This window comes from Sinohyriopsis cumingii, chromosome 12, assembly GCF_028554795.1.
Source record: "Sinohyriopsis cumingii isolate HCF-2022 chromosome 12, ASM2855479v2, whole genome shotgun sequence".
NCBI lineage: Eukaryota > Metazoa > Mollusca > Bivalvia > Unionida > Unionidae > Sinohyriopsis > Sinohyriopsis cumingii.
The window spans coordinates 57,571,049-57,585,175 of NC_142972.1; the positions used below are offsets into that span (position 1 = coordinate 57,571,049).

Below are 14,127 nucleotides of genomic sequence, written 5' to 3' on the forward strand. Positions count from 1 at the left end.
ATGACACAAAAATACTCTCTAATAAGACGATCACATTCTTAAAAAAGTGGAGTGGTTATATCCCATTTAGGGACTAGTTCCACCCTGCCACCAAAAAAAGCCACTGGACATGAATGCTTTCAAAACAAAAGGCTAAAAAATACACTAATTGTAACCTTGACACTTAACACAGGAATGTAAAGATAGCAGTTAGCATAACTCAGTGGTACACTTTACGAACCTTTCAGAAATAATATGGATGATGTAAAAAACTAAAAACTGTTCAAAGAATATGGATGCCTCCACCAATATACTATAACGAAAGGAAAGGCCAAATTATATCAAATTTTAACATAAAATAGGAAAAAAACAATTAAAGATAAGGCCAAAGTTATCAAATTTTAACAGAAAAAAATGAGAACTGACCTTGACCTTGCTCATCTGATTGCAAAAGCTCCATACCAAATTTAAGCGAAACAAATTCAAAATGTACATAACACAGCAATAGTAAAACATTACTGGTTTCACAGTTCCTATTTAATTCATTCTTACCTGTGTTGCTATGCCAACTGGACAGGTATTGAGGTGACATTTTCTCATCATAGTACATCCCAATGCTATCAATGGAGCTGTGCTGAAACCAACTTCATCTGCTCCTAAAATGGCTGCTATCACTACATCCCGTCCTGTTACAAAAGGCCAAAAGTTAATGTGCAAAAATAAATTATAGTAAAGATCATGTAACATTAAAAATTTGTATAAATTAGAAAGCAACTGTTACATAGTAACATTTCTCTCCCACGTCTCTCCCTTTGGTTTGAAGAACATTTACTGTGAGAGCAAATATGATGCAAACACTGTTCAGTTTCTTCAGAACAGTTGGTTGGTTAATTGTGGATTTTATGGCATAGCAGCAATAAAAGCACCAACTCAAAACAGAATAAGGGTACTTTGATGTACAAATTACATTAAGAAAATAGACATTTCAGACCTTTGCATTTGTAGCAAATATTTTTAAACAACATTAATGCTTCAAAAAAACAATCTTTAAACCATTTTTGACCAAGAAAAAGCAATTTACCATATATACTCACTTGTAAGCTGACTAAAACAAAGTATATGTTATTTGTTCTATTGATTACTCCTAACAAACTACAGGGACCCAGAACTGCCAGTGCATTATGCAATGACAGATTTAGGTCAGTGCAGCTTACAATTAGACTCTACTTATAAGTAACTTCCTATTTTCATGGGTATCAATAAAATTTCCAATTTCACATAAATTCATTGACTTGGGATGGAGTTCCTTGCTTTACACACATAAAAGTAAAGGTCTTTAAATTAACAAACTACAAAAACCATAAAAATCCATGAAAATTGGAACCCCACGAAAAACTAGTATTGACTGTTTTAACTTACCTGACCTCATCTGTCCATCTGCTTGCAGCACAACTCTTGACCTAAGGTCATTCATGACAAGGACCTGATGTGTTTCAGCAATACCAAGTTCCCATGGCAACCCAGCTCCTTTAATACCCGTCCAGCTACTGGCTCCAGTACCTCCATCATGCCCCGAGATAGTAATATGTTCAGCCTTGCCCTGAAAGTGGCACAATGACGATAAGGATAACTCTCCAAAACACCGACCCAAAATCACCACCATTACCATCATCATTAATCATTTCATCATTACAAATAAAGGTTATAAAGATGAAAATAAATTCAACATAAACCAAGATGGTAAATTATTCTTATCTGAAGGGCAATATTGTCAATGGTTTTTCATCCCATTACAAATCCTCTATAATTAAACAAAATGACTGCTTGTTGTAAACTGGCATGTCAACCACATTGTTACCTGGAATATACAGGTCACTGTATATATCTTTTTAATCAAAAAAAATCTTTAAACTTTTTTCAGCTATGAAAACCTGGATAAAGTATTATTAACATAATTTTATAATTGTATTACAAATTTTTTAATGAACCAGAAATATGTTTGTGACATTTAAAGACCACAAAAAGATTGCAGTAGTCTTTGTTTTGGCCTATATCCTTCCTTTCATAATGCTGAAATGCATCCAAGATTATGAAAAGAATGAATGCGATATGGATTAAAAAATACTTTTTACCCCTCAATAAGCCAAAGGGAGAAGTTAGCTGTCTGTGGTATGAATGATTTTAAAAGATAAATGAATTTCCTAACAAACCAATGGAAGAAAATTATCCACCACTCTCAGCTAAAGAAATTTGTCAACCACTTGAACTGATCACTACTTCCTTCTAAGGGCCTGTTTGATGTGAACCAGCTTTTCCAAGTTCAGATGCAAGTCCAGCATTCAGAATTCCTTGAACAGGCACAATTTTCTGGGAATTTCCACTGCTAAGTTCAATGGATCATTCTTGCAGGAATCAACAGACATCACTCCAATTTCCTTTTGTTTTTTTTCCTTTTTATAAACTTTGGGAATAAGTGAGGTTAGGGGAAAGTGTATGAAGCAATATGGGTCCAGTTCAGGGAAACAGTACTCACTGCCCAGGTTTTCAGATTCTGGATTGGAAAGATGAACATCAGCAGCTTTGTGTTTCACTGTGTTGCAAAAACATTAACAACAGATCAAGTAATTTCCTCTGAGTTCTTCTGCAGTGGGATGACAGCCACAAGCCAAATGCCTCCTACAGTCTGATAATTTGGTCTAGCGGGTGAAGATCAGCTGACACATGGATAGAAGGATCATTTCAGGGATCTCATGGTCATGCGGTGTAATATGAGGGTACTTTTATCACATTGACAAACCCCAAAATGCAGAGAAACTCCTAGGTTGGAATATGATTCCCTGACCAAATGGAAGACTCCAAAGAAATGATCTCAAGACATACTCCTAAAAGAAACAGATCTGGTTCAAGAGGATTTGAATGAAAAATTTACATGGAATAGGTTGGATTTGTCCTTGATGACAAAGAATCTAAGACAAAGCAGCCAAGAAACAAGTGATTCCACATATTAGTACAAAATGCCTGATCTGATGCTTTTGCAGAAAGTTGACCATGTAGTTTGAGGTTATATATGTGAAGGTGATTTAGAAATGTGACATGATTCTGTCTATAATTCTTGTGAGGAGCAATGAACTTGTTGTGGAGATACTCCAAAACAACTTCCGAACATGGATGGTTAGGATCTGTCCCATTCTGTGTAAAAGTGTTCAGTTAATCCTCCCACTGGGATGGCAGAAAAGAGCTGCATATGCATGACATTATTTTCTGCTTTGGGTTGACACGAGGACATGCTGGAATCTCCCTCATCCCATTGTGCTTTGTCATCAGTAGCCCATGACTGAATCTTCATCATAAGAAAAAATGACCAGGGTGTTCCCCATTTTCACATTCTGTTCATCTTGTAATCTTGATATTTCCTAGAAATGAGGGGTTTCAGTAGGCCAGTGTGAGGTCTGTATCTTTCATGGTCTATCATGATCTCTGAATGATTTTGTGATAATAATATCTCATGATAGTGGATGTGGAGAGAAATTCAATTCTTTCTGTAGCTGAAGACTAACAGATATACACAAGGAATGGTACTGTTCATGATGATAAAACTTTAATGTCTTTCATGCTGATATGACCTCTATTACGGATTAGCAATGACAAGATTTTCAAGATGGCTGCTGCAGTGCCATAGCAGTCATAATGGACATCGTATCAACACCATTTTTTCATTTAGTAGATATCACAAAAAGTGAAAAACCCTACAACGTCATGACCATCCATACTGAGTTATCTGTGTAGGATGCATATCTACTATTGGTCATGATGGGCTGGCATACCATGTCGGTACTGGCCCAATAGGTATTGCTGTCAAAATCTTAAATGCTTGAGGTGACAGAGAAGTGCTCCATACATGCCAAGATTTCTGGGACCAAATCAGGGAGATAAGTGTTCACAATCCAGGAGACTGGGACCAAATCAGGGAGATTAGTGTTCACAATCCAGGAGACTGGGTCCAAATCAGGGAGATAAGTGTTCACAATCCAGGAGACTGGGTCCAAATCAGGGAAATTAGTGTTCACAATCCAGGAGACTGGGTCCAAATCAGGGAGATTAGTGTTCACAATCCAGGAGACTGGGTCCAAATCAGGGAGATAAGTGTTCACAATCCAGGAGACTGGGTCCAAATCAGGGAGATTAGTGTAATGACCAATTTTGTCATAAATTTAAGCGTGAAAGTGCACACATCATACCAAAAATAAATTCATTACAATGAATAACAGTTCCCCAACTTTATTAATTTTCTTTTATGTTATTTTCACTATGCTTCACACATTTAAATTTGTCTATCCAAGCACTGTTAAACTTGTATATTCGTTTTTTCAATGGCATATTTTTTTATTCTGTTAGTGTACATTTTAACATGGCATCAAGATTACTATATTTCCAATGAGTTCAAGAACAGTTTTATACTTGTCAGGTTGTCTACAAAATGTTATACACAACACATTACTCAATACTGAAATATTGATGAGTATAACAACTTGTGTGTGCATAATAAATGCATCAGCAGAAGTCGTGCAACATGATCTGATTAGTTGTTAGGTAGATGACAACTTTATTGATGGATTATGATTGTCATAAACAGTCTACTAAATCGTGTTTTAGTTCGAAATACCCATGCTTGGCAGATTTTATTTTAGCTGAAAATACCCATGCTGGACAGATTTATGATTTCTTGGATATTTGTTTGTAAATCAGTACATCCAATGATTGGGGTCAAAAGCAAAATACTGGACAATCTGGGAGACTTGACCACTCTATATGACTTCCACCTTGTCAAGCAAATAATTGTTTAGCATGTCTTTTGCTAAAACAAGCCTCAGAGCATTTAGTCTGCAAGGTTCTGGACATAGCCCTATGTATTACAAATGGACATCATATCTAATGAAAGAAAAAAATACACCCATCACAAAAAAATGACATAAAAACAAAACTTAACAAGGTGGACAGACTGACAGGCTGGGATAACAATATTTACCACTAAAACATATGGTGTGGCATAAAAATACCAATTATGGCAAGTATATTAGTAGATAAGTATGAAAATTTTAAGACAATTCATACCTTGGCTACACCAGAGGCAACGACTCCCACTCCTACTTCTGACACCAATTTGACACTAATCCTGGCATTAGGGCTGGCACACTTCAGATCGTAGATCAGCTTGAAAAGAGATTTGGAAATAATGTACAGATTCCAATATACAGGAACTGAGATAATGTAATAATTTGGATTTTACTGTATGACTGCTTGTGTACGTACACCTGCAACTAGTTTTTTATATAGGGAAACCATTCAGATCTGAAACTCATCAGAAACAAAAATATGTGACAAGAAGTTTTCAATTTATCAAGTTCATTTCTTAAAACAACCAGAGAAATTTGACATGAAAAATATTTCATTTTCAGAAGGATTTTGTTTTACCAAGGTTTTGATCAAGAGAGGTTTCAATGAACGAACTGACAAAACATATCATGATTGCATAACACTAATTCTTATATACACTCTCAGCAACAATGTTCTGTTCCTTTATCACACATATATATATACATATATTCTTTGATATCATGTCTCTTGTCTGCCAATTGCTTTTAAATTGTTAAATAAAATCCCTTGCACACTTGCATAAGACTAGAAAAATAAAAACCTCATAAATTTCCATGCTGATACCACTGAAACAAATTTGGAATGAGAGACACTGATGTCTGAACTCTGAAAACTGACAAGATAAATTATGTATACTTTGTTTCTCTTTCAAATTGATCTTCTCCGTCTCCTTCAGTAAAATGTTTTCAACTTACATATTTTTGTGAAGAAAAAAAGTGGAGCAATGTTTCCTACCTATATCTTCTCCTATGCCATACGGCTCCAAATTTAGGAGTAATTCATTTTACCACAGACCTTTTTCATTGTGTGTGCATGCCAGGATCAATCGCAGAATGGTAAGTCACAGGAGACCATGTGAGGTCTCACTCAAGAGGAAAAACCTATGATCTAGTCTGTAGTCCATCAAGAAAGTTTTATGAAGAATAATCAAACTCTGAAATGTCATAAACTTACTTTCAAATCAGAATACGTTTTACTTCAAACAGTATGACAGCAAATGTCAATTCCCAATTTATTAGTTATAAATAGGTCTGGATTTAAAAAATACATCTTATCAAGATGACTCCTTATTATGTCACTAGAGAACTGTCAAAGTTGCCATGTTAACTGAGGTTGTTCTGCTTGAAATAGATTAAATTGAGTAAAAGTCCTTGAATTAGTTGAAATTAGTGACTGGTCAGGTCAAATTAGTTGCTGGTCAGCATTGTTAAAAGTTTATATCATGTGCACCTGAAGGTGCTTGGCCAAGAAAAGAATCCTTTTATTTATTGCTTGGTCTATTAATGGCACTAAATAAAATCTCCATTCAAAAGTAACATCCACTCATTCTTATCATGTCATTAAACACATAACCAATCATTCTTATCATGTCATTAAACACATAACAACCAATCATTCTTATCATGTCATTAAAAACATAACAACCAATCATTCTTATCATGTCATTAAAAACACAACAACCAATCATTCTTATCATGTCATTAAACACATAACAACCAAACATTCTGCATCAAGTAAATGAATTTCCCTTTCAGTTTTCACTTTAGCTGAGGCAGCCAATTACAAACTGATGTGTCATTTATGAATAAACCAGTATGTTTTCTATTTGATCTAAGTCTTACACTGATGTAATGTTCATTGAAGTTCCCTCCTGCTATTTTTTTGTAACCATTGACTTTGCAGGCATAATGTTAAATTGTTTTCTTTTCATTCTCAACAGCAATAATTTTCGTGATGTGTATATTACACTTTTTTCTTATTATAAGAAATGATTTATTTTATCTTTCAAGGTACAAGTTTTTAAGTATATATATATCAACTACACAAAAATATCATATAAATTCATTTGTCTTTTCCACCAACGGAGACAACTTGTTGATACTGAAGTGCAAGTTTTGCTTTATTTGTAGCACTGAATCATTTTTTTTATTGTTGTGTCTTTCTTTTTGTAACCACTGACTATGAAAGTTGAAGGATTCATGATGACTCTATCTTAAGATTATGAAAACATTCAGTCAACTTTGATAGACAAGGGTACCTGGCAATGCCTGTTACCTATATGCTGTACCTCCTTAAATTCTGCAAGGGAATCAGTCTGGAATCTTCTAACTTCCAAATCATAGTGGACCAACTCCTTGTCATTTTACACATTTGATGCTAGAGTTGGCAACAGTAGCTCAAATCTTTCTGGCAAAGATCACAAAACACTAGTCCAATGGCATTTTTTCTAACAAATTGACCATGTTCCCATCGACTTTGCATTCATGCCATTCTTATTTCCATACATTTTTCAAACCTTTATTAAAACATTGTCTGTGTTTCTGTCGATAATTTGACATGCCATGTTTGGCAAGCATGCTTATTTTCATCAGTTTCAGTTACGTGAAGATTCATTGGATAAGTAGAAACTTTTTTCACCAATCAGGATGCTATTTACAATGTTTGTTAAATAACATACAGAATGAATATTATTATTAGGACTGTCTTTAAACTTAAATTATTTTCATTATTAAACCACAGAATAGTAACTAACATTATATATACCATTTTCATATAGTCATTACAAATAAATACTTTCCACAGTTGACTATGTTCATGTTAATCACACTCACCTCTGCTAGGTCCTCTATTGAGTAGATATCATGATGGGGTGGGGGACTAATCAGACCCACTCCTGGGATGGAGTGACGAGTCTTTGCTATCTCCTTGGATACCTTTACAAAATAAAATAGTACAACTTTACAATATTTTAACAAAACCAAACACATACAGGCCATTCTACTAATTTGTCTTTATTTTCTGACAGAAAATCAAACTTGCCATCCTTTCAGACAGGGTTGGGTGGATTTTGCAACTCTAGAAGTGTGCTTTGTGGTTGCCAAGTGGGGGGGGAGCAAACAAATTCAAAGTCTACAGATGAGAATTGGTTACGTACTCCTGTAAATCTATGGAAAATGAATGGAAATTCAGAACTTAATATGAGAAAATAAAACGTTCTCTTTCTGAAGCATTTATTACAGTTCCAAACAAAAAGTAGTGAGTTAACTTAAGATTGTCAGATATCAACACACACATGCACATACATATGTATACACACTCACATAATATCATCACCACATGCACATACATATTTATACACAATCACATAAAAACATTTACACTGTTACAAAATACAAGTCTGTCAAAAAGGGATGGCCACTCTATTGACCTAAAAGTAATTTCCAGGAATTCATGATAAAAACCATTTCTTCTTTTTCACTGCTGAGTGTTCAAACCATCTCCGAAATTCTGAAGACTAATAAAAATGTTCAATTAGCTGCTTCAGTTGCAATATTGGATGTAAGATTGTTATCATTTTCATTTATTATCAAATGGACATTATTATAGTCTTTTTGGTGAAAATCCAATGTGATTATGACAATTAAATCAGTGGCCTAGTGGTTAGTGTCTGTCTTGGATGCAGGAGGTCATGGATTCGATCACCAGCGGAGTCATACCAAAGACTTATAAAAATGATACTAACATCTGCCTCACTTGGTGCTTAGCATTAAGAGGTTAGTGTTAGGACTGGTCGGCCTGGTGTCAGGATAATATGACTGGGTGGGACATCATGCTACATGTCTGCGGCATGATGCCCCAGTGCTAGACATCACTATAAACTGCCACAATGCAGACATCATAGCGATATGACTGAAAAATTGTTAAAGCTATGTTATAAATCCAAATCACACACTATTAAATCAAGACAGGTAGCGATGACAAGATTTTCAAGATGGTCACCATGGTGTAAATACCAGATGTCATTTTGGCATCATTTTCTATTGTACTCTACTAAATGCCATAAAATGTCTCCATGTGAAAACTCCAAGTCAACAAGAGTTTCTATTCAAGATGGTCATGATGGTGGACATATTGGGTACCAAATCAGCATAATTTTCATTCAGGACCAAGAACACAGTATCAGAAATCTTTTCATGACAACCCCATGTTAATACAAATTTCCATTTAGGAATAGTCATTAAAAAAAATTCATGGCAGCAATCATGGCAGACAGTTTGATGTCAGATCAGCACCATTTTCATTTAAGACCAACATAACATCTGGTCAAAACCCCATGTTGATATGACTTTCTCTTCAGGATGAGGTGTGATAAAAAGATTTCAAAGATGTCTGCTATTGTGGTTATATTGGATATCAGATCAATACTGTTTTCAGTCAGAATCAAATGGACATAAAAATAATATTTTTTTGAAAAGCTCATGTTGTTTCAACTTTCCATACAGGATGCATAGCAACAAGATCTCTTCAAGACTGTTGCTGTGGTGATCATACTGTATGTCCAAGAGGCATCACTTTTAGCAATCATAAGATTTCAAAATGGCTGCTATTGTGGCCATACTGGACGTCATATTGGCACCATTTTGATTTAGGACCATCTAGACATCACCAGTAATCGTCTGGTAAAAACTTCATGTTGAGATGACTTTCTGTTCAGGAAGGAATAGTATTGGCAGCCCATTTCAGATCTGCACTATCTTCATTCATGACCCACTAAACATCAACAGTTGTCTTAATGTGACAATTTCACAATCTTCTATCATGACCCACTAGACATCAACAGTTGTCTTGATGTGACAATTTCCCATTTCTATAAACGTCCATTCCGGAATAGAAATAAGATTTTCAAGATGGACACATTGATGGTCATTTTGGACATCTGAATGGCACCATTTTCATGTAGGAGCAAAAGTACATCATAAGAAGTCTTTTAGTGAAAACCTAGTGTTAATGTTAATATGACTATCCATTCAGAGGGAGTAATGATATTTTCAAGATGGCCACTGTGGTAGTTATACTGAATGTCCAAGCTTCACAGTTTTCATTTAGGACAACTAGACTAAGGAATGGATGTCCAAATACAATTTTATGGTATCCTCCTGACAGTTTAGGAGTAGCAACAATACACTTCCTATAATGGCTGGACAGTCAATGGACTATGGTCAGACAATACACAACAGACAACAGGCCATCCCATAAGCTCAACTTCTGTAAAACAGCTAAAAGTAGAGTACAGTGTCAACTTGAAGTTACTGACTTCACTGCCATCAACTGTTCATTGGAAGGTTTGAAGGTGATGCAAGTATCACTGGTGTTCATCTCCTGCACTCATTAAAGCTTGGACGTGTAGCAGGAAAACACTTCAACCATGTTACTTGGATTGCTAATGATTATTTAAACATGTTAGTCACTATGGGTTTTGAACTATGTAGTAGTGCATTGTCCACCTCATTTAACTTTATAATTTGCCAGTGACTTTTCATGAGAACTAACCATAAGACATAAATCATGACTGCTCACTATAATACACTGATCATCTCCAATGCTAGAGGGAAAATAATTTGAAGCTCTGTAGCAAAGACATTTTTCTCTTGTCAGTACTTCTTTGCACATCCCAAAGGCAAGAAGTATATTATAATCATACATAGTAGCAATGAAAGGGGCTCCAACACATCAACACAGTCCTCACTTTCACTAACATTTTCCACTTCATAAATTTTTAAAAAATCTCACCACACAGATCAAATATTTCCAACAATTTTCACAATACTTCATCTACCTTTTGCATCCTTTACAGTGCTGTACGATGCTTTTTTCATCTGGTGTTATTTCTTATGTTTTTGAATCATGTTCTTCTTATATGACTGGGTTACTTGTGGTACTAATCAGACAACTTACCAACTTCCTCCATATTACCATACCAATGTTTCTATTATTATTACCAATAAATTTCTGCTCAACTAATTGATAGCACTACATGGTAGGTACTAATTACATAACTTACACCCAAACATAACTTACACCCAAATGTAACTTACACCCAAACGTAACTTACACCCAAACACAACGTAATTGTTGTTAATCCGATGCAACAGTTTTGACACAATGCTGTAGAGGTGATAATTATGAACAAGTGCTCCTTACATGATAATAAATAAATATTAATTAATGTCTTTAATTATATTTCAGTTATGTACACAGATAGTTGATGCTAAACATTGCTTATGCAGTTATAAATATACTTGAATGTAACATATCCTCCAACCCAATCGTAATTTACATAAATAGCTATACTTCTATGTTAATGGAGAAATCGCATCTCTGGCAGTTCATCAAATATCTCATACAAGCCCAAAGTAACTGACCTTGTGTCCAGGCAGTTCTCCTCCCTCACCAGGTTTGGCTCCCTGAGCCATTTTGATCTGTAGCTCATCAGCATGACTGAGGTAGGAGCTGGTCACTCCAAATCTTCCAGATGCTACCTGAAACCAAACCAGCAAACTTGTCCTGACTGTAGTATGAATCATTCACAATGTCATGTAATTCTCTCCTTTATTACAACCACAATATCATATCATATGTTTGCCACTTACAGCCATAATATTTACAAATCACATATCATTGTTACTGAGTAAAGCAGAAGTCTCCGACATCATGCCAAAAATCATGTACATTTATGAAATTTATTGATTAATAAAACATGCATCTGACTGCAAGCAGCTCAATATTATTGAAAGTATAAATTTCATATAAAAGTAACATCCATGTACCCTCTTCTATTTATGTCATATAAAAGTAACATCCATGTACCCTCTTCTATTTATGTCATATAAAAGTAACATCCATGTAATCTCTTCTATTTATGTCATATAAAAGTAACATCCATGTAATCTCTTCTATTTATGTCATATAAAAGTAACATCCTTGTAATCTCTTCTATTTATCTCATATAAAAGTAACATCCAAGTAATCTCTTCTATTTATCTCATATAAAAGTAACATCCTTGTAATCTCTTCTATTTATCTCATATAAAAGTAACATCCATGTAATCTCTTCTATTTATCTTATATAAAAGTAACATCTTGTAATCTCTTCCATTTCTCTCATATAAAAGTAACATCCTTGTAATCTCTTCTATTTATCTCATATAAAAGTAACATCCATGTAATCACTTCTATTTATCTCATATAAAAGTAATATCCATGTAATCTCTTCTATTCATCTCATATAAAAGTAACATCCATGTAATCTCTTCTATTCATCTCATATAAAAATAACATCCTTGCAATCTCTTCTATTTATCTCATATAAAAGTAACAGCCTTGCAATCTCTTCTATTTATCTCATATAAAAGTAACATCCATGAAATCTCTTTTATTTGTCATATAAAAGGCAACTCTTCTGAAAATCTACTATAAATTTAATAATTGACACACCACATATATTCTGTCAGCAACTATGTCAAGCTTGTGTGCATTTAATTAATGCATGTCTCCAGCACCAATAACACTGGACAACAAATTTTTACAAAAGTCATGTTACTGAAATAAAATTAGTCAATTCTTATCAATTTTTATGTGCTGAACACGAATATGACAGTCAAATTGCAAAATTGGCTCTAGTTTTTTTGTAATCTGCAAGAAATTAATGTTTACATAACGAAAGGCATTCCAATAGTAAAAGGTCAACTGTAATAGCCTACCTATAAAAAATCAAGTCATTGACTACATCTTAGATTTCTTCGCCTGTCTCTCGTACAGCTGTTCGGGAGCATCTCTGAGGAGTGTCCAGCAGTAGTCAGCCAGCATTGTAGTGGACCATTTTCCCTGGTATCTTTGTTCCATTGTTGCGATATCTTGATGAAAACGTTCGCCGTGTTCATCACTAACAATACCACAGTTGCTAGGAAAGAAATCCAAATGGGAATGAAGGAAGTGAATCTTTAGAGACATATTGCAGCCAAGTTTCTTATACTTCATCAACATGTCTTCTACTAGTTCCTTATAGTTTTCTGCCCTAACATTTCCGAGGAAGTTTGTAGAAACTAGGCGAAAAGCATTCCATGCTTGTTTCGCGTCACCTTCCAGCAAGTTGTTGAACCGGTCATCTTTGAAAAGCTCTCGAATCTGAGGACCCACAAAAACTCCCTCTTTAATCTTTGCTTCGCTGAGTCGAGGGAATTTTTCATGCAGGTATCGGAATGCTGGCAAAGTCCGGTCAATGGCTTTCACGAAGTTCTTCATCAAACCTAGTTTGATGTGAAGGGGTGGTAGCAAGATTTTCTGAGCCTCAACCAGAGCTGGGTGTTGGATATTCTTCTCTCCAATGGCTACATTCTGCCTGTGAGTCCATTCCTTCCTCATGTAGTGCATTTCCCTTGCTCGGCTATCCCACTCGCATAAGAAACACATGTATTTTGTATATCCTTGCTGCAGTCCCATTAAAAGGGCAACTACCTTCAAATCACCACAGAGGTGCCAGCTGTACTTGTTATACTCAATGGAATTCAGTAGCTGCCTTAAGTTATCGTATGTCTCTTTCATGTGGACAGCATACGCTACTGGAATAGATGGAAGAATGTTTCCATTGTGCAAAAGCACAGCCTTGAGACTCAGTTTCGAAGAGTCCACAAATAGTCTCCATTCTTGTGGGTCATGAGTGATTTTTAAAGCATTCATGAGGCCCTCAATATCGGAACAGAATATCAGATTACTTTCCTTTCTGAAGAAAGGCTCCAATTGCTGGTGGCGCTTTCGATATGCAGTAATTGTGACATCTTCTTCTAGAAGATTCCATTGTTGGAGTCTTGATCCTAGCAATTCTGCCTTGTTCTTTGATAAGTCCAAATCACGAATCAGGTCATTTAGTTCTTCCTGTGTTATTCTGTGTGGGGTTGATGATGCACCACAGTGAAAATCTGGATCACTGCATGCTGATGGACCAGGAGAAGAACAGGTCGACTCACCTTTGTCTTCGTCAGATGAATCAAGAGAATATTCTGCTGGAGGTTCTGGAATAGGAAGTCCCTCACCATGTGGAACTGGTCTCAATGCAGACGGAATGTTTGGGTAGACTATTCTCGACTTCTTTCGCTTCGTTATTCCGCCAGAAAGAGGAGGAACCAAGCAGAAGTAACAGTCATTTAGGTGGTTGCT

General features: G+C 35.4%; 1 protein-coding gene across 4 annotated transcripts in view; it reads right to left on the reverse strand.

The window, feature by feature from the left end:
• The window catches only part of LOC149786526 (uncharacterized), a 222,868-nt gene that overhangs the window by 68,839 nt on the left and 139,902 nt on the right, over positions 1-14,127 (reverse strand). For all 4 annotated transcript variants that reach the window (XM_089977028.1, XM_089977029.1, XM_089977030.1 and 1 more), the window contains 5 exons: positions 11,337-11,449; positions 7,746-7,847; positions 5,092-5,190; positions 1,399-1,579; positions 532-665 (listed from right to left, as the gene is read on the reverse strand). In XM_089977028.1, coding sequence (XP_089833154.1) covers positions 532-665; positions 1,399-1,579; positions 5,092-5,190; positions 7,746-7,847; positions 11,337-11,449 — 629 coding nt within the window. The remainder of the gene's footprint in view (positions 1-531; positions 666-1,398; positions 1,580-5,091; positions 5,191-7,745; positions 7,848-11,336; positions 11,450-14,127) is intronic.